General features: G+C 39.3%; 2 protein-coding genes across 3 annotated transcripts in view; both read right to left on the minus strand.

Annotated features, from left to right (window-relative positions):
- Window positions 1-418: 418 nt before the first annotated feature.
- On the minus strand, window positions 419-9,116 carry anxa3a (annexin A3a). 2 transcript variants are annotated; one of them, XM_084729467.1, is made up of 14 exons: window positions 9,054-9,116; window positions 7,767-7,801; window positions 7,636-7,683; window positions 7,429-7,516; window positions 5,812-5,906; window positions 5,367-5,480; window positions 4,868-4,958; window positions 4,612-4,691; window positions 4,259-4,315; window positions 4,065-4,158; window positions 3,880-3,975; window positions 3,510-3,568; window positions 2,143-2,265; window positions 419-592 (listed from the first exon to the last, which is right to left on the minus strand). In XM_084729467.1, the coding sequence occupies exons 2-14, from the start codon at window positions 7,779-7,781 to the stop codon at window positions 527-529; spliced, it is 1,026 nt and encodes a 341-aa protein (XP_084585593.1). In that variant the 5' UTR covers window positions 7,782-7,801; window positions 9,054-9,116; the 3' UTR covers window positions 419-526. The 2 variants fall into 2 exon arrangements, with proteins under 2 accessions (XP_084585593.1, XP_084585594.1); XM_084729468.1 differs by having other exon boundaries at window positions 426-945.
- Window positions 9,117-10,721: 1,605 nt separating this feature from the next.
- fras1 (Fraser extracellular matrix complex subunit 1) overlaps window positions 10,722-18,088 on the minus strand; it is a gene marked incomplete at its 5' end in the record, with an annotated part of 266,195 nt that continues 258,828 nt past the window's right edge. Inside the window, 10 exons of the mRNA XM_084729014.1 lie at window positions 10,722-12,876; window positions 13,178-13,324; window positions 14,790-14,995; window positions 15,663-15,829; window positions 15,973-16,089; window positions 16,448-16,607; window positions 16,838-16,945; window positions 17,148-17,298; window positions 17,519-17,733; window positions 17,851-18,011. Coding sequence (XP_084585140.1) covers window positions 12,295-12,876; window positions 13,178-13,324; window positions 14,790-14,995; window positions 15,663-15,829; window positions 15,973-16,089; window positions 16,448-16,607; window positions 16,838-16,945; window positions 17,148-17,298; window positions 17,519-17,733; window positions 17,851-18,011 — 2,014 coding nt within the window. The remainder of the gene's footprint in view (window positions 12,877-13,177; window positions 13,325-14,789; window positions 14,996-15,662; window positions 15,830-15,972; window positions 16,090-16,447; window positions 16,608-16,837; window positions 16,946-17,147; window positions 17,299-17,518; window positions 17,734-17,850; window positions 18,012-18,088) is intronic.

Consider the following 18,088-nt stretch of genomic DNA (forward strand, 5'->3'; position numbering starts at 1 on the left):
ATTGCTTTGAATGAAAAGCTCAATTTAAACCATCCTAAATACTAGTTTTTATTTTAGTAGCAGCACCTTCATTCTCTTTTTTGGACATGCATTTCCTTTCACAATAAATAAGTCAAGTGCAGGAAGTTGTTTGCTCCTGTATTTAGTGTAAGAACTTGTATGGATGTTTGGTTTGATAAAACCAGACAGAGATAGTGGTGGAAGAAATATTTAAATCCTTTACATAACCATTACAAGTGTAAGTTCAGTTATGTAACAGTACATAAGTATTAGCAACAAAATGTACATCTCACATGATAGTATAAGTACTCGAAGTGCAGAATTTTACCTACTTTACATACTTTTCGTAGTTTAATCTGTAACAATGGATCATATTTTATAAACTGATCATATGTTTTGTATGTAAAATCTTAATTTGTACTTAAGTAAATGTACTTAGCTACATTCCACCACTGATGAGAGGGAGTAAAATGATAAAATGATGGGAATGGAAATAGAGACATAGCGAGAGAATAACATGCCGACGTTAGGACTCATCATCTCCTCCACAGATTTTTAGCAGAGTCTTTTCATAATTCCCTCCACAATCGGACTGAAACAAAACAGAATTTTATATTCAAACTTCAGTTAAGGTTTTCATGTTTTAAAATCAATCTTTAATGACGTCTGCACGTCTCTGCAGACTTTTCACTGTCCTTTTATGATTTCAGATGTGACGTCTAACTTTCAAAGCTGTCTGTTGCTCTAAGACCGTAAACAAGTTTATCAGTTAGTAGTCTGAAGATGAAAGTGAAGTAGATGTATGAGAGAGTGCCAGAGGGCCTACAGCGTGAGTTCAAGAGGAAGCAGATTTCTTCTTGGCCTCAGACGGACCTCAGGTGTTAGTTAGTCCTCTCCTCCACAGATGGCCTTCACACAGTCCCCGTAGTCGCCCCCCACATCCGACTGGAGGAAACAGTAACACAAGCCAGTAGAAAAGTGTCTTACCTCCACACTGATCAGTAGTATAGCTGTGATTTCACTGGGGTGTTAGGAATATACAGACTGGAGGTTTAGAGCTGAGGTTAGCTTCTGCTCCACTTGTTTGGTTTTAGCTCTTTCATTTCAATAACATATTGTACACATTTTTCCATATTTTATTGTCATTTTCTCTTTTTTCTCTTAATGGGATCTGTTCATGGGAATCTGTTATTAAGGGTTCATATCCTATTAACTCGTGCTATAAAAGATATGCACTTATCTTAGAATATGGATCGTAAACCCTGGAATTTTTTACTTTTTCAGAAAGCCTGATGACTGAAATACTCAGTGAGAAATTAACAGTGGATTAAAGAAGCTCGTAGAACAGCAGCTAACCGTGATGCCAGGGCCACGGAGAAAGGTTTGTGTGACTAAAACTTCAATATTCCCTCCAAATGGTTATCTGTTAGAGCGGCTGATACAGCATACAAATTTACCAACTACATTGACACATCAGCTGTCTTAAATTTGCTTCTTGGGCTGCAGCAGGTAGGTGGGGTCTTTTTTTAAATCTAGAGATTATTTGAGCCTGAGTGGAGACCAAACCCACCTGAGCAACAACAAGATGCAAAATAAAGGACCAGAAAGAAAACACAGATAACTTTTACCGTTCAGAAAACATACCCTCACCAATAAATACTTTTTTCCCCCTAAAGAGCGAGTAACAGCCCATCAAATGCTTTTTCAAATGTTAGTAACATATTAGTTTTGTGTAATAGATGTTCAGGCACCTCTCCACCTTCACACAGCTCAGGTTATCCAGCAGATTAGTCATGTTGTCTCAGTACAGTCTCTGTGTGTCTCAGAGGATCTTTTGGCTTCTGTGTTATTCATATATATCCGGCTTCACAGATATCAAAGTGCCTCGCCAAATCAAATCAAGCTGTTGTCAGTTTCAGTCAGTGAGATTCATTCTTCAAACTCTTATGACTCATCAACCCTCAGACAGTAAATTCACAAATAGAGTCCAGTCAAATCATCTGATCACACTTAGTTTATAGTGAAAATATGCTGCTGCAAACGGTGTGTAGATAAAATCTATGAAAAGATTACTGAAATGAACAGGGATGAAGCTTGTACAACTGGTTATTACAGTATCTAGTTTGATTCTAACTTCCTCACCTCGATGGCAGAGTGCAGCGAGTACTCGTAGAGTTTCTTGAACTCGGCTCTGATGTCCAGCAGATCAATCTCAGACCGACTCACCATGATCCTGTTGAGAGTCGACTCGTCTGTTCCGCCACCCTGACAATGAGAACACACAACAAGGCAATAACACCTTTTTACACGGTATGTAAAAATATATTCATACACTGGATTTTTTCTGCATTATCTTACAATAGTACTGGTGACTTTTCTCTCCAGAACAAAAAACTAAAACTACCACATTGTAATACTAAACTTCTCTGTCTCAGACAGTTACTTCTAGTAGGTGAACAGAGGAAGAGACAAAGCTAAAGATTTAGATTTATTTCGGTATGGATGGATGGTTGGATGGGGGTACCAGCATGCTTTGCTTTCTAAAGCTGTGTCTCACATCCATACTATGTACTGATTCTAAGCAGGTATTAGTATGTAGTGTGTTGACACTGGAAAAAGTGGCAAAATGAAGTAAACTAAAAACAGACAATCGAGATGAGCCAGGTTGTGCAGAATCGATCGGTGGGGACTGCTGGACGACTTGATCCTGACTTGCTCTGACATCATGCACACACGGGCAACGATAACCTCATGAGATCAAGGCGGCCAAATGACTGCAGACACCAGGCTGGAACCTGATCGATGAAATGGCTGCCTCTGATTGGCTCTTACCTTTGACAAACACGACTTGCAGAAAAATGTACTATTTTGGAGAAATTGTAATATTTAACGCAAAATCTACCTGCTTCAACTTCATCAGTGATCAACAACACATGCTTTATTTCTTCAACTTTGATTATTTGAACATGGTCTGCAGACTACAGGGAGCCTACAGGTGGATATTTCTGTCACTTCCTGTATATTCTGTGAAGGCTGCTGGAAACTGTCCCACTTGACAGTCTCTGACAGTGTCCAACTGCTGTTGATGGACAAAATTCTCCCACAGTGCAACGCACAAAGGGAATGTAGAGCTGGAAAATACTGAAATCAACTGTGTGTGGTGGTGAAACAGCTCCAATTACAGCTTTGAAATCAAAATAATGAGTTATTAAAGTTTTGGAAAACATTTTGATGGTTCCTATGTGAAACTGCTCACAACACAGTCTGAATTATCTTAAGTAACTAGGTCATGATTTTTGGAAACAAACACTGGTTTTAAATTTTCCAAATGTCTGGGTTTTTTCTTTGCTTTCATCTCCAAGTTCTCTTTGCCAAACAGCTTCATATTTTGGGCTTTTTTAAAAATTAATATACCTCTGTCACTACAAACTGGGTATTGTTTATTCCTTTCTGTGTCTGTACAATGACCTGCACCCTGTGAACATACGCAAGAGAAACAGTATATTTACCTTCATGCTCTCATACAGGCGTTCTGCAAAGTAGGCCGGTACGCTCTTCACGCATTTCACTGGAAGAGGAGCAAAAGTTGTATCAAACAATATTGTTGAAAACCAAAGAAAAAGAAAATGATGTGAAAATAAACAGTACATATTTTTTTGGATAACATCATATAAAGCTATAACAAACATTTTTTCAATATCATATGGTAAATTCACTCTTATTACTCCCATAAGTGATTGTTAAACATGTAATTCCAAAAACATGGGCATTAATCCACTGATTTACTGTGAACACTTTCCACAAGATTTTGCTCACATACTTTCAGCCATATAATATATAAAATGATAAAAATTAAAAGTTCCAAGTACTTTAACCTACCGATGGCCACCAGTAGTTCCTCCAGCTCTCCTGACATCTCTCCTTCAATACTTTGCTGCAAAGTCTTGCCACTGATGTTCTTGTATTCAACAAGAGCTGCACAACAAAGCAAAGAAAAAGCCTTTCTTTACATTTCCAATCATACAAAATCCACAACTGCAAAATATGGTTTAAGCACGACGTACTTTGTCTCAGTTGAGGTACACTTCTGTGGCAGAGAATGTCGATAAATTTAGATTCATCTGTGCCCCACTTCTTCTCTCCAGCATCGTAAAGGGTCTGGGTAGAAAGAAAAATTAAATGGTTAAAAATATTCTCAACATAAAGGCAGAAAAATACATTTTTCCAATGAAACAAGTCCAAACACGTCATAACGCACCTTGGCATCTTCTTTTGCCTTCTCTGTATCCACTGTGGTGCTGTCGTCCCTCTTACCCTTCAAACAAAAAATGAACTTAAATCTTATAACAGCAGAAACTGGTCACTGACACTGGGTTAATGAAAAGATTTTCAAAGTTACCCTTAACTCCTTTTTAAACACACACACAAAAAAAACTTTGATCCAGACTATGGGGCACTGAAGGTTTTTACTTTACTCTCCAGTCAAACAAATTTCTAATACATTTTTGTGCACTCATTTCACCACATTGTCTTGCACATCACAGGTATTATATCAAAAATAGATAAGATATAATTCAGTTTATTGGAATCCTTTATGTTGTAATGACAAACTTCAACAAGGAGGAGGAGCCCATCGAGAAAGTCTCCAGAAACTTCTGTTTTCAGGTCCAGGGTCAACTTCTTCTCCGTTTCTGTGGAGGTAAACATGCAAGACAAACTTGAGGAGAAATTCATCTTTAAAAAAAAAGAAAAGAAAAATCGTACTTTCAGACGTTCCTTCTCTGACACTGACAGTATGTAAAAATAATTTTCACTATGATTATGCAATTTCATCGACCTCACCATCTTAAAAATTACACCTGCTTACCTTGCAAGTAGACTTCATTGAGAGCTGCAATTTGTTCATTGGATCTGGACGCAAAGATTTCAATCAGGACGCTGTCTTCTGTCCCCGCTCCCTGCAACACCACACAGTGATTTAACTTAGTCATCACTTGCATACACTGTATACTTCACAGTATATTAAAATGCTTAATTTAATGACTCAGTTTTGCCTGCTTAAAAATATCTAACGTTCTTTAAATCCCTTAATTATTAACACAAGGACAAACTGAAGTATATAAACAAACAGTTATGGCTTCACATTGGTCAACTGAGAAACAAATTCCATGCTCATTTCACTTTAGTCCAAATGATTTAACAGTTTTTAAGGTATACTATTAAAGGCTTCTCTTTGCATGTTGGTTTCCATTCCAGGTTTGAACTCAATCGGACCAAAGTTACATGTGCTATTACCAACATTTATTTCTAATATCACTAGATAAAACCTTTCAGAGAGAAAATTAGAAAAGATTCAGAAAACTGACTTTCATGGCCCGCATCACTTCGTGGCAGTCGTACGCTGCAGGAGGGGTGACGAGCGCCACCAGCAGGTTCTCAAAGTCACCATGAGTGTCCCCTTTCAGGTCCTCCAGTAGTGTCTACAGTGTGACATAAGCACAGCGCGTCAGTTTTCCAACAGAACCTCACTCGTATTTGTGCAACACATAACCACACCCGTCCAAATACACAAAAGCCTCTGGTGGAGCTGTTTCAGTTCAGGTCAGGTTTATTTACAGAAAATAGCACCAAATCATAACAGAAATTATCTCAGGACACTTTTCATATAGAGCAGGTCCAGACTGCACTCTTCATTAGCTGCTTTTTTCCCCCCCCCAACTCAAAAAAGGTGCTGATGAAGCACCAAGGACCTCTTTTTCTGAGCTGATTTGTAAGTCGCCATGTTGTGATGTTTCAATTAAAATCTCTTACTCTGCCAGTGGCTTCCTGATAAGCTGCACAGATCTGCTGCCTCTGAGCGCTGCTTCTGTGGGTCAAAATGTCAATCAGAGTCTTCTCTTTGGTGCCTGAAACATTTTAGAAAAGAAATGCCAACAGGAACATTAATACACACGCAAAAAGTGACACCAGGAAATAACAGGAAACAAATTGTTGTTTAAGTAAAAAATGGAGTGACCTTTTTGTTATTTTTAACCTGAACTTTAATAAATCGAACTTCATCGGTCGCAGCTTTACTTGTGCTTTGAGCTGGATGGAAACATTTGCCTGTACTGCTCTATAAAAGTAAAGAGCAGTAATTACAGATGCACCCTTTGAAGTTTGTCTGACTGGCAAAGCATAACAAAAAGAAAGGACATTATTTGTGTTATTTGGGATTAAGAACCCACATGGCTGCCACAGAACCTACAAGACCTAAAATAAAGACATATCATAGACCAACGTGTTATTTCACACTTTTGGTCAAGAAAATAAACACAACAAAATGCATGAATTCCAGTAAAGTAAGCAACTAAATTTGTTAACACAAACAACTCAGCAAAGTTACTTTCCTTTGGCAAGACTTTCACTGGGTTTTTCCCATCATGTTTAGATTTAGCCACTGCCTCATTTTAACACACTAATAACAAGTTGTTTCTTCATCTAAATGCACATCTATTTTTCAATTATAGTTTATAGACAAGGGAAAATATGTGGTAATAGCTTCAGCTAAAAGTAGCCATAGCTAGATTTCCCAAGCTAGCTTTCACAAGATAGATCCTGTCAGCTTTAATGTTGGCTAGTTGTGTAGTTGTCTGCTTCTGTGTTGTAATATTAAATACTGTCTCACAGAAATGACACATTACTAGGGTATAATACGGTTTTATGTGGTCATAAAGATGTCAAAAAGTCTTCAGTATTAACTCGGTTTTGACCACCTACGTCACCTCTGACTGAGTTTTGGTCATGGATGTACTATTTAGAACTGGAGAGTGGATGAACGATGGCGTCCATTCAGTCCAATAAGAACTGACTTTAAATTGTAATGACATCACAGATATTTAAATGGCTTTTCTCAGCTCTAGGGAAATTTCACAAATATAAAACTACCATGGGGAAAAAAAAATCTTAATAGAAAGAGTCATAACAGGGAGGCAAAGTCACGCCCTTTCCAGAATGCCCCATGACTTATCTTTAGAAAAAATATGAACGTCAGTCTAAAGCGAGAGAAATTATTTTTCAATTCCCTTGAACTGTGCCACACATTACACGTATGTTGTTGTTGTGTATTTAAAAGATAATTTTACAAGTCAAGTCAGTGTTAGTTTGTGATAGGTTTGTTGTAGTTTTGTGTGAAACCACTTGGTGAACTACATTTCTCATCGCACACAATATATATGTCATCAGCACCAGTCTCTCTGTATCTTGTAACGTTATCTTACCCAAAGTTTTACTCAGTGACTCCTGGTCCTTTTGTCTTCCTTTTGTCTAATATTTGCATTTTAAAAGGTGTTCACATTTACCATGTTACTAACTGTGTTAAATCTGCTATAGTGCAAATTTAGTAGTGTGTGTGCATGCGTGTGTGTGTGTCTCTGCGTGCATTTGTACCAAGTCCTTCGATGGCCTTCCTCAGAGCCACAGCATCATCTCCTGCATCAAAGTTTGCTTTGGGCTTGATGGTTCCTCTCTCTCCAGTCTGAAGAACACAGTGATATTCACATGTCAGTTCATTTTCTTTTCCCTCTCTTTTGTCATTAATAATAAATGTTACAGTCTGAAAGTCTGAACTCGGTGTAAAGTTTTAGTTGGACCTACTTTTGCTGAGAAAGAGGAAGGAGAATCCACGAGACCCTCCAAGTCGTCCTGCAGAGTAATTATCAGTTGTGTTTAAAATGCATGATCACTGAAAACCCTCTCATAAAATAAATGCACAGAACTTGGCTTACCCATAAAGACGCCATGATGACAACAAGAAGCTCTTCTGTAGAAAAAGACAACACGTTCATAATCAAGCTTTCCTGTCATTTTGAGATTTATGGTGACAAGCTCAATGTCAGCACCTCTATTCTTCACCAGTAAAAAAAAAAAAAAAAATTCAGTGTTCATATAGGTGTGTGACATAGAATTTACATTAGGAACTTATTATGTTTGTTATGCACTATAGACCTTTTTCACAGCAGCCATATTATATATTCAGTGAGCCAACATGAACAACAGCAGCATCCCGACTCTGTTTGACCTTAATTAGTGTCACTGGTCACACCTGTGTTTGCCCTCATGTCAAAATGGCTGCAGTTAAAAAAAGGTCTATTGTGTCACTTTTCCCCACTCTACTGTTAATTCATTTTAATTTTAATGCTGTGTTGTTGTATATTTAATCTTTAATAATCAATCTGTGGGATTCCTTATATTGTTCTTGAGGAACTCAGTGGCATGAAAGTGAAGAAGCGTAATAATAATTTGACTTCTCTTAATAAGACTACTGATTAATCACAGAAAAGACAGAATTCTGATATTTTCATATTGCCCCCAAACCCCCACAACATCTCAATGCATGCAGGACTTATTGCAGATTTTTGAAAATGAGCTACTTTGAGGCGGGACGAGTTTGTGAAAATAAGACTTTGATAAAATTGAGAAAACATCATAAAAGTTGGCATTTTTAATTGAGACAAAAATGCAGACGACCGATTAAAATGGTGAATGGTGAACTTTTAGTCTACCTCAAGCAATTTTCAAGATGATCGCAGAAATGTAAACTTTAATTTTACAGCACCACCTTGAGGTCAATGAGTTTTCTTTTTGTTGCCTGATTAGTGGGTGGAATTTGCAACCCACCTGCCAATTTTGGTGAATTTTCGTCTTATAGTTTATGCTACACAAACACGTTTAGGAGAAGAAAAGAAAAGAAAGAAGGAAAGACAGACAGAAAGAATGATTAGAATAAAAACGATGGGGGTCTGCAGCGAACAACTACTTGAACTACTTGGAAGTTGTAAGGACACAACAACCCACAGTTCCACTGCACAACTTCCTTACAATGAACACGGTAAGTTTCTGTTCAGGTAATGATGAGGTCAGGAGAAAATGAATCATCTGTGTTCAAATTTCAGCTCTGCTTGGCTCCTCCAAAGAATAATCTGTGTGGCTGCAGCACTAATAGTTTAAAGCAAAATAAATCCATTGAAGGACATTAAATTAATGAGAGGTAAAGAAACGACGGAAAAGCTCACCTGGATGTTGGTCTGAACCGGAAAAGTGTTCCCTCACCGCCACACCTTCAATCTCTGTGGAAACTGGAAATATACCTGTAGTCATCTGACCACACCCACCGCGTACAAGCAGGTGACACCTTCAGGGACGGCTCGTACATTTCCAGTATCTACATTTAGAAGGCTTAGATTTATTAGGCCATATCATCCCTTATATGAAATGCAATAACTTTGGTGATGCCCCTAGTCTCACCATCAGGTCAAAATCTCTCCAGTACTTTGGCTTATCTTCACACTGTGTCTAACAAACATGTCAAGTACCTCATCATTAAACATTTGTGAAGATTTTTTTTAATTGTGCAATATTTGCACCCATGTTTACTGGCTTGCAGTCTTTGTGCACAAAAATGGGGACCCACTCAGAAAAACAGCTAATCTAAAACATGGATGGAAACATGGAACTTCCTGCTGAATTTACAGACCAGTGTGTAGCATTTTGTGCTATCTAGCAGTGAGCTAACAGATTGCAAACACCTCCCCTCTCCCTCCCCTTTGCAAAAATTGCAAAAGGCAAATTGTTTTGTCCATGCTGGCCCACTGTAGAAAATGGCAATCAGTAGATATGAAGGGTTCATTCAACAAAAACAATTATTTTCATTTTCATGTGATTATATGCTGCTGTTTGTTTGTTTGAACATTATACTCAATTTCTGCCATATTCTGCCAATAAATCCCCATAAATCTTACACACTGGACAGTTGAGGACATTCCTACAGACCTCCACTGAACTTTATGTTTAGTGTAAATCACTGAATGTTAGCAGGGTGAACATAGTGAACATTACATGTTGAAAATTAGCATGTTAGCATCACCAATTTGAGTATATTTTCATACGCATTAGCAGTAGACTAACTTTTTGGACAGTTTATTGAAGGGCTGTTTCACAGGCATTTTTCCATCCTCTCAAGAATAAAATTGAGTAAAAAATGATAATGTTATTTTTATTAAAAAAACAAAAAACAAAACAAAACAAACACTTAGCAGTGGAAAACATGTTAGTGATAGTACCTGTCACTTTTTGTCCCTTTCAGAAACAGACTTGACAGAATTCTTTCGCTGTTCATAAACATCACAATTTGTTGACAACAAAAGACACCAGAAAATACAGATTCACATTTACATTACACATGTACAAAATCTTAAATGTAGCATCAGTAGGATTTGTCCAAGTTGTCTGCAAACACACCAGAAAGATAGATTATTGTTGAGTCACATTCCCAGAACATCAAATAGCTACGTTTTGTGTTGGTAAAGCGTCCTTGAACGCAGCAGAATAATGAGAAAATAAGGAAATACAGGCACAGGGCAAGATCTCTGCAGACAGACACCACACACACACACACACACACACACACACACACACACACACACACACACACACACACACACACACACACTTCTAGTGGGTTGTAAGTGATGACTGAAATGGATTATGTTTAAATAAGTCTACACATTCTATAAAAACAATGTCTTGCCTTTAAAATATTAACACAAAATCATGCAGAAATAGAAAAGTACATCCATATTCTTCTTCTTCACATATGACAAATTAAATTTTTAATTTGTATCCCTCCCCCAGAAATGAAAAGCTTCAGAAATAATAAATAAATATGAAATACAGGACAGTCATGGGTTTCAAATGTATTTTTATTACTAAAAAAGGCACCAAATACAGGCATCACGTTGATAGCATCATAGTTATTTTCCACAAAATGATAGCACCAAAAATATATTGTTATTTCCCATAATTTCCTGTTCCCGTGTTGTTTTGATAGGCACACAGTTGAAAGAAAACAGGAGGTGGGGACAAGGAGACAAATGAAGAGAAAGACGTGTCAACATCTCACATGAGAATTTTTTTTTTCTTTTGCAGTGCTCTCCAACCAGTGTCATACACAATAAAAAAATTACAGTAACTTTAACATCATGGGTACATCAGTAGCTGAGCGTAACATAATACATCATAAGAGGGTAACATGATAATACATAAATGAGAAAAACATGAGCGAGATGTGAGTCAGGGTGAATAAAAAATAAGTGAGGGGATTTTGTGTCTTTGGGCGGAACAAAGGCAGGTAGACACACATCTCTTATAAAATACACCATTTTAAAAAGTGATTATTCTCATTAGAGCAGTAGTAAGGCTAAAGCGCTCAGCAGTCATGTGGACGGGATCGAAACCTTTGCTGTCCAAATGGTGGCGTTGGATTCATTACAATCACATGGAAATTTCCATTTCCTCACTCTTGGAAAAGAAAAAGAAAACACTTTGGATGACTTGTTTTTGAAATTCATGAGGAAAAATACTGCATGGCACTTAATATTGGCAGCTGTCAGAGTACAGTACAAACAACAAAAATAAGAATTTGTGTTGAAACAAGAATAATTATCTGTTCGTTCAACATTGACAGTACAAATGTCTCTAAGTAAGGCTTGAAATACACATTTTTTTTAAAATGCAAATAAAGTTCCTGCTCATGAGGGAAGGATTAACAAAAGTTATGGCATAATTGCACTTGGATAGGTATCATTCATTTTTGTTATTATTTACACTCATTTGCACTCATTCAGCCTCGGGCGAGAGCAGCACACTGTATGTGCTTAATACTTTCACAGCAGTCAGAAACAGCTGTAGCCGATGTACAAGTCGCTCCACAGAAAAAATTAAACTTTGTTCTGTTTAATCAGAGTTAATTTAATTGCAGAAACAATGTATGATGAGAATAAATGCAGAAAAGGAGCACTTCTACACTGGCTACCGCTCTACAGTAGTGACATTTAATAGCAGTGAAATGACTCAAAGTGTTTTTGTTGAAACAATCACCAGTGTCTGAGCTACCACTCACCATTTTGGTGCTAAAAAAAAAAGGACGTAAATGTCAAGTTAAACAGTAATGAAATGAACGGTAGTTTCAGGTGGAGTTTGGATGATCTGATGCAGATGTTTTGGCTGTTTCACGCAGCTGAGTGGTTTGTGGATTCCTGAGGTAGCCCAGTTGCGAAATGATTAAAAGGCTGCGTCGCTTTCTGCACATCACACTCTTCCCTTTTTCAAAGTGGTATAAAAATACATTAACAAACATCTCGTTCCTTAAGTACAAACTTTCTTTTAGAAAATACCTTTTTTTAATTTTATTTCCTCCTCTCACTCTTTAACTCCTCTTCTTCTTCTTCTTCTTCTCTCCTCTTCCCTGTCAGTGTTTCACACCTCAGTGCCGTCGTTGAGGTTGTTGTGAAGTTTGACCTCCAGGTTGACCTGTTTGACCTTGGCCTTGTCGTTGGCCTCCTGGTTGCGGTTGAGGATGTTGACGTTCCTCACGGTGCAGTGTTTGGTGCTGAAGTTCTTCTCCACACACTTGTCCAAGCACACCTCCACCTTGGTGTTGAGTGGATACTCCTCGTACACTTTCGGAGCCTTCTTGCCCTTCTTCTTGGCCGACCGCCGGCAGCGGCGGAACAGGAAGCAGGAGGCCAGCAGGACCAGGACCAGCAGCGTCACGGCGGCCACTCCCCCGCCCACCGAGCTGCCCACGTGGGCATTGAAGGAGGCGGAGGGCCCCGCCTCCAGACGGAGTGACTTCATATTGGTGCCATTCTTCACCTGGTCGCCCTCGTTGTCATAGATCAGTGACTCGTCCAGCGTCAGACGCCCGCTGCGGTCCACCAGGTCGCGCTTGGAGCGGCTCAGTTCATAGGTCACCGAGCGCTGAATCCTGGGGCTGGACCGCGACTCTGGGCTGATCACATAAATTACCTGCAGGTACCACTGGTGCCCCGCCTCCACCTGTCAATCAACAGAGGGAAAGAAGGAAAACTTCAGCTGCTGTACTGAGTGCTACTGCTAGTAGATTCACCAAAATTTTACACACTGGACCTTTACATTTGGTAACATTTTCATGGAAACAGCAGTGTCTCTGATTGAACCTCATAAAAGCTTGTAGGAAGCCACCGATAAAAGGAACTAAACAGAGGAACTCATTCTCAAGAATTAAGCTGAAATCTGTTATGTCAAAGTCTTTGAGCACATGAAAAGTTGACTGGACTGTTGTACATGACACAGATGAAGCGCAGGTTGTTCCACACACCTTATACAGAGCATCAACCTTCATTGTAAAGCCGTCGACGCCCGGCATGGCTGTCATGGACTGCAGCTCCGGGATGTCTGAGGCGAAGTGCGCCTCCAAGGGAACATCATGGAAAAATCTGTCACATACGTCTGGCTGTTTTCGATCCTGCAAAGGACACATGAGGAGAGAAAATAATCAGAGCACTTTAAATTAATTTTTGATATCTGGGGCACTATGTTTTCTTTACAAAAATCCAGTTGATTCCAGATCCATTAGTAGGAAGTTACAATTAACTTAAAATTGATTCAAGAAAGAAATGTCTGCAGTATTGTTTGCAATACAGTGCAGATGCAGGACAAATGTGTTGAAGTGTGATTTCACTGGTGCAGACCAAGTGCAGTTCCTGCTACACATAGTACACATAACAACAACAACAACCAGAATTTACATGGGGAAATGTGTCAGTGTTTTAAATAACCCACAAGCTTTGAATGTTTTTGAAAAAATCTGGTGCCATCCCACTCCGGACTGGGACTGGTCAGACTGGTGCAGCAGGTAAACAAAAAAGGAAGATCTGCGTGTGTGTTTGGGGGGATGTTAGCCTGCCGTCTACAGATATGATATTACAGGAAGACTGAGGGTTTTTTTTAGCTAATCTGAGGCAAATACACTAAAAGAAAATATGAAGTTTTGTTTTGACTTGAAGGCCAGGCTCATACAAAAGGTAAATTCAGTAGATGGTTTTTGATAATAAACAATTTACAGCAATTTTCTTCACAGATGCAGTACCTTTAAACAGAAATAAAACAAATCAACGACTGATCACAGATAGACAGGCATGAACACTGTTTGGATAACCACTATAAGACATTAACAAAGTAAATACAATTTTTTGGTTCTGCTTAAAGGACAGAAGTGTGACATGCAGGCTTCATCATGGAGAGAGTTCAGTGTCCGTCCATTTCATTAAAATGTTGTGGTGTCACTCTTTGCTCTTAATGCTGATGATGCAGCCTGTTTTCTTCTCTAGCAACAATTCCCATAAAGGACTGGAAATGTTATAGAGTCTCCAGTTATGGACAGGACCTTTATTTCAACTAAAAAGAAAACCAGGCTTTTATTTGAAACAGGTCTGTCTTCTAATTTCCCTGTTTTATGGTATATTTCATCATATTCTTGTAGGACATCTGTCTGTTTTCAAAATTTCTCTAACTTGTGACATTCTTTTAATATTTTGATGGTTCCATTGTACTAATCTTAATAACTCAACATCTATTGTGTCAGTTTCAGGCTTTGTTCAGAATAAACAAAGATGTGCTGTTCTTGTACAAATAAAATTAATGCTTGTTATGTTCATTTCATCATGTAAACCATTACAGTCCTTCTCCCTCAGCCTTTGTTTGTTTACACTGGCCTTCAGATAATGAGCAGATTTTACATAATGTCCCAACACGAGAGTTCTTGGGTGGCTAAGTGGTAACACAGCCTGAATCCTCAATATGTTGGTGTTTAATATTTAATAATGACTTTGGTAATAATTACCCCGAGGCTGGCAGACATATCATGCATTTTGAATAATAAACACGCACCACAGACCAGAGTCAACAAAAGAAAACAGAAATATTTGTACCAGCAGCAGGAAGCGATGTTTGAGGTGCTTGTTTGGCTGGATGCAGCCGTACTGCGGCCCCTCGTTGTACAGCGTCCCCGTGGGGTCAAAGAAGGGGACATATCCGTCCCTGCCGGTGCAGAGGTAAACCTTCTCCAGCTGCAGTTTGTAGGCTGCGTTCAGGTTCTGCTCAGGGTTCCACAACACCCTGCCGTACAGAGTCTGACCTGCAGGGGGCAGCAGAGGGACACATTTTCATTTATTTGTACACATGCATAAAATGTTTGAGATTGTACTGCATAAAACATCAAGATTACAAATCTTATCTTGGTGCACTGTTTAGAACTTCTTAGTAAATCACAATATGACATAAATGCATATCAATGGAGCAATACTTAATTATATTTATTCTTTATTATTATTTTAATATGCATCATTGATGTTTCTGTTTATTCTTAAGGTTTTATTATGGTGTTTCTTACTGGTGTTTCTTTGTGTCTGGAAGCTTTTATTGTATTGTTTTACTCGGCCACAAATAAATGAGGTCTCTACCTTTCTGTATTTCTGAGTTAAAATAAAGGTTATACTGAACTGAAATAATAATAAAAAAAAAACATTAAGCAAAACAAAAAAGATTAAATTTTGATTTTGCAGGTCACATGATTAATATAATTTGCCTGAATATGATTGAAAAAATATGATTCATGTCCAGGATATCTGACCACCTCCACGACTGTTACACAGAAAATGTTTGGAGTATGAAAAACAAAAATTACAAGACTGTTTTATAAGAAAGGTCAGTATGAAAACTCTTACAAAAAATACAAATGGCTCTTTTTTAGATTACTAAAAGGCTGTTTTAAGAAGGTTAGTTCCTTTTCTCTCTGATCATACCCATGGAGAATGCTCCCTTGTAGTCCATCTCAGCCATGGAGACATCAGTGGTGGCGGGGTCCATCATGAACACCTTCTCATTGTTACACAGCTGGAACTCCGTGTTGAGCGAGTAAACCACAGGGACGGGCCGGTTGGTCTGCTGGAAGGCGATCGGCACCAGAAACCTGTCAGAGAGCAACAAGACAATTAAGTGAGGTGCAATACTTTCATTTGTTGCTTTGTTCCCAGCAGGCAACAGGCTCCTTAAAGTATGTCATTATCAAACTAAGACTGGTTGGACTCAAGTTGGGCTTAAACGAGGCCGTACTTCTCTGGAGCGTGAGCCGTGCAGGACAGAGGTTTGTCACCGGGGTCGATCCAGGGCTGAGTGGGCTGGACGGTGCAGGGGATCAAGAAGACAGTGTACTCTCCAGAGTAGTCCTTCCTGTTGGTGGATACACATTATAACAACACAGAAGAATTATGACCAAGGCACAGTGAGGTACACTGAAGACTCAAGGCAGGATTCTTCTGAAATCCAGCAAATAAAAATCATCTGGGTTTCTAGATGTAGTTTAATATCTGACTGGCTCCAGCAGTGTAGTGCCACTCATTTGAAATAAATAAAATATAAATAAATAAATTATGCAAACTGCAAATATTTTATTCCCTCTCTTGGTGGAAAAATTTCACGAAGGATTGTTCTGGTGCACTCGGATGCTCTAATCCAATATTATCATTCCCATCCAGCTGAACTGTAAAATCTCAGTATTATTCTTATCACTGTGGATGATCTGACTGACCTGCTGTAGGAGCTGGTGGCCCTCCACAGCTGGTACGGTGAGTCAAAGGTTTGAGCGCTCCACAGCAGCTGAATATCAAACTCGATGCCTCCGAGATGGTCGGGAGCCATCAGGTGGGACTTGTGACCCGGCAGAGTGTGGTGTTCAAGGACAAACTGACCTGGAGGAAGGAAAAATGGAAGAGCATTAGACAGAAACAGACAGAGAAAATGTTTTTTCTTCTGAAGTGAACTGCCTGAGAATATCTTTTGCTTCACACCAAAAGTTTCATTTGTTGCTCTTCATCTGTTACAACAACAAGTTACAATATTTTCTAAAGCAAACAAAAGGGGTGTGGACATTTCCTGGACTATAACATCTGAAATGTCATGGTGGATGCTGTGAACTGACCTCTGAATTTGGCGTGGGTTTTGAACTCAATCACCAGCCGTCCGTCTTCTCTGATGTAGATCCTGATGATCTGCAGTCTGGCTGAGAGGACGCTGTCGGTCTGGATACCTGCACACACGAAACACCAGCAGAAGAAGTCAGAGGCCAGATCAAGATTACAGCACAAATGCAACACTGATCAGATGTATTGTTAAGTAAAACAATAATAATAGGATACTGATTAGTTCACATAATGTGTCTGATTTTTGCAAACATGCACCAAATGCATCAGTTTCCAGTTTACTGGGTCTCTGCTGCGTTTAGTCCTCACCTGTTCTCCAGAGCACGGTGTCATAGAAGAAGGAGAACTCCATCTCGGTGTGATGCTCCAGAGAAGCCCAGCCTCTCGGTGCAGTCACATAGATGTAGGACACATAGAGAGGAACCTGCACTGTCAGGAAGGACTGAGCCGAGTCCCGAACCTAGAAAAACAAGAACATGCTTTAATGTTGGTTCTACACCATATCTACATTGAGGTTTGAACAACCACTGTGAATGGGCACTTTCTGAAGTTTTTACTGAGTATTTATAGATAGTATCTACCTCAGATATGCTGTTACAGTTACATGTGGTTGCAGTTCAGTAGTTCTAATTGTTTATTTTGGCCATGACTCGTATCTGGCCCTGGACTGTCCTGTGTACCTGGAAATCTGCGGTGACGGAGCCCCCACAGACGTCAATGAGCTCGGTCATGTCGTAGTATGCGTCAAATGTCCAGATGCAGCTCTTGAGGTTCAGGTGCTTGTAGAGCTGGATGCTCTTGGCCTCCCGGACGTTGGGGTTGAACTGGTAGGGGCGGTCAAAACCCGGGCCGAGAGAGATGCTGTCGTAGGATACATCATCCAGGAAGCCTGCCTCTGTGGAAGAATGTCATCAAAGTTTGTATTAGCTGAGATTAGATCTAAAAAAATCTTTGTGCTATAGCCATGATAAATGTTTCTTTCATTATGGGACTGTGTTTTAGTATGACTGACCGGAGACTCCCTGCAGGTCTTTGAGGGTGACCAGGTTGGAGCAGACGTGCTGCTGCCTGTAGATGGACTCTGACAGCAGGAAGTGCAGGTTGTGCAGTGGCATGGTGGACACCAGGGGGAGCATGCCGTCCTGATGGGGGATCTGTACTGAGATATGGATGCTACACAAGGGGAAAAAAACAGACATTAGCAAAAATTAAGTTTCGGTCAAGACTTTTAAAAGACGTTAAAAAAAAAC

Source organism: Lutjanus erythropterus, chromosome 10 (genome assembly GCF_056507025.1).
Source record: "Lutjanus erythropterus isolate fLutEry1 chromosome 10, fLutEry1.hap2, whole genome shotgun sequence".
Lineage (NCBI taxonomy): Eukaryota > Metazoa > Chordata > Actinopteri > Lutjaniformes > Lutjanidae > Lutjanus > Lutjanus erythropterus.